Source organism: Hipposideros armiger, unplaced genomic scaffold (assembly GCF_001890085.2).
Source record: "Hipposideros armiger isolate ML-2016 unplaced genomic scaffold, ASM189008v1 scaffold_617, whole genome shotgun sequence".
Classification (NCBI taxonomy): Eukaryota; Metazoa; Chordata; class Mammalia; order Chiroptera; family Hipposideridae; genus Hipposideros; species Hipposideros armiger.
This window is the reverse complement of record NW_017731967.1, coordinates 1064781-1067270: the sequence shown is the minus strand read 5'-3', so window position 1 is coordinate 1067270 and position 2490 is coordinate 1064781. Positions and strand designations below refer to the sequence as shown.

Genomic DNA, 2490 nt, shown 5'->3' with positions numbered 1-2490 from the left:
ACAAACCCTGACTTAGATAAGGAAGGGCTTTTTTCAGAAAGACTGTTGCAACAGGGTCACACTTGGAGTTCAGGAACTGCAAACATATCAAAATCCAACAGAAAGGGGTTTTATGTGATGGGGGCGGGGGAGTAAGTAACGCTCAGCAGAAAGTAAAGGGGAGGCGGACAAGCCAGGGGAGTGACCAGCAGAGTCTGTCAGGGAGCCGGTCCCCTGGGGCCAGCCAGCCTCCCGGCATGTCTGCTTGGGAGCAAGCGGAGTTCACGGGCCTGCAGGGAGGAGAGAAAACCTCCAGACTAAACCGGGTGAGAAATGGAAGGGACATGCGTATACTCCAGGCCTGTCCTTCATTCATGAAGACGGTCTCTTAGCACACTGAAATCTTAACATGACCACGTAAGCAAAATTCACTTGCCCTGGAGTGTTTTTAGGTACTTAGATCCTGTCACTGGGGCACCTCCCTGGCCCCTCCAGCCCCTGCAGCACATCTGCCTCTCCTGTGGCCTCCCTGTCCCGGCCACCCACTGAGCCTCCTCCTCCATGAGTGGCCTTGACTTCTCATTCCCTCCAGGCCTCTGCACTTGCCCTTCTGTCTCCCGGAATCACTGTCCCCACCCGCCTCTCACCCTTAGCTGGCCTGACTCCTCTCTTCCACTAAGCAGTCGCGTCCCCAGCTAGGGTGCTGCTGGGCTTCATGGCGCCCGGGCCCTGCTAGCTTTTCTAGGACACGGGCGGCCCAGGCTCCGCTGCGTCGCTCTAGAGCGAGTCTGGGAGTGCAGGGCCACGTCTGTCCTCCTCCTATCATCTGTGTGCTCGGTACACGTGGACTCTCAGGCCATATATGCTGAAGGAAGGAAAGGAAGGAAGGAGGGAGAGAAGAAAGAGGATAAATATGAGCGAAGTGTAAATTCCTGACACCTGGTCANAGTTAGGTGTGTGTGTGAAGGACTCACCCAGTCCTGGTAGCAAGCGTATGAGGGTGGGTGGGTATGGCTGCCTGAGCTGCAGGACGCAGTCATTTCTGGAGCCTGACAAGCGGTCCCACCTCAGGCTGCAGACTGGGGTCAGGCGTGCTCTGTGGGTCCCTCATGCACTTTGAAAACACTCGAATCACATTTTTTCTTTTCATGGGTGTTAATTTCCCAAGGCGTTTTTATTTGTTCGGCATTTAGTGAGTGCCTACAGCTCATCAGCGTTGTGAACACTGTAATGGCAAGATATGGTAGCTGCCCTCTGAGAGCACACGGACACAAGTCACTGCAGCTGGATAAAATATAAGTCTTCAGCACAGGTGGGACTTGGAGGAGAAGCAAGCAGCTCCGGAGAGGGAAAATCAGATGGGGCCCCAAGGATACAACAGGAGTTGGGTTTTGACGGGTGACTAGGAGTTCGATAGGCCATGCAGTGAGGCAGGAATTTGCTGACCCGTGGAGCAGAGCGTGCCAGGGCACAGAGCTATGATAACCAGTCTCCATGCATACTTAATAGGAGTAATTTTCCGTTTATCTTACCTTTATCTCTTTCCGTAATTCATCTGTAATTTTCTGTAACCGTCTAGCTTAGGTTTCTTCCGGTTTATTTTTTCCTTTGTCTTCATTGCTTTCAAACTAGGAATTTGAGGTAATTCCCCCTGGTGTTTTCCATGGCTTTAATCAACAAAAATTGTGTTGGCTTTATTACATAAAGAAAACTAGAACAGGGGGAGAGGGCTTTGCACAGAGGCATTTGCTGGTTTTTGTATAGCTCAGGGACGCCCACCAGGGCCGAATGGCGTTTTAATTGTGAGATCTGTCTGTTCCTCTGTCTAGATTAAGTTTGACAGTGTGGAGGTGTGTGTCTGCTGTGAAATGCAGCACCGTTCGTCTGGCTGCGGCAACCTGGGCGAGACGCTGAAGCTGAACCCGCTGCAGGAGGACTGCGACGCCGTGAGGCTGACATTGAAGGTGACGGCCAAGGGCATGCTCTTGCCTGCGTTTCACCCCATGCGTTGCAGACACATTAGGAAGATTTTACTCACACACGTGCCCCGTTCAGTTCTTAATTCACTGGGGGAGGTTCCGTGCACGAAGGGATCTCTCTGGAGGATTACAGATTTTTCACTGAAAGTGCTGCTTTTTTTGGATCTCGTTTTCCATTTGTACCATTTCACTTTCCTGCCTCTGACTCACGTGAGGTAGGATATGACTGGTCAGAAGAGGTCTTTACAGATGTGGATGTGATCGGTTCCACTGCTTTGCTTCCATTTTTGGTTCTTTCACCATCAGGGAACAGATGGCTGTTTGTTTTGCCTTTTTGAAGAAAATCTGGAAAATGAAATTGTCCAATTTCCCCTGTACACGACTAGCCTCGTGGACAGCCTCTGATTTTTTTTTAAATGGTGTGGAAAACAGTTTATGTTATCCCTTTCTTTTTCTTCCTACAAGCGTTTTTTTTTTCCCTGAAAATCAAAATTGACTGCCTAAAAATGCCTATGAACAGTGACCCCAGTTC

At 50.3% G+C, this 2490-nt stretch overlaps 1 protein-coding gene across 1 annotated transcript in view; it reads left to right on the top strand.

Annotated features, from left to right (window-relative positions):
• Positions 1–2490, top strand: part of ENTREP2 (endosomal transmembrane epsin interactor 2) — a 61184-nt gene that overhangs the window by 30305 nt on the left and 28389 nt on the right. Inside the window, exon 2 of the mRNA XM_019625152.1 lies at positions 1809–1943. Coding sequence (XP_019480697.1) covers positions 1809–1943 — 135 coding nt within the window. The remainder of the gene's footprint in view (positions 1–1808; positions 1944–2490) is intronic.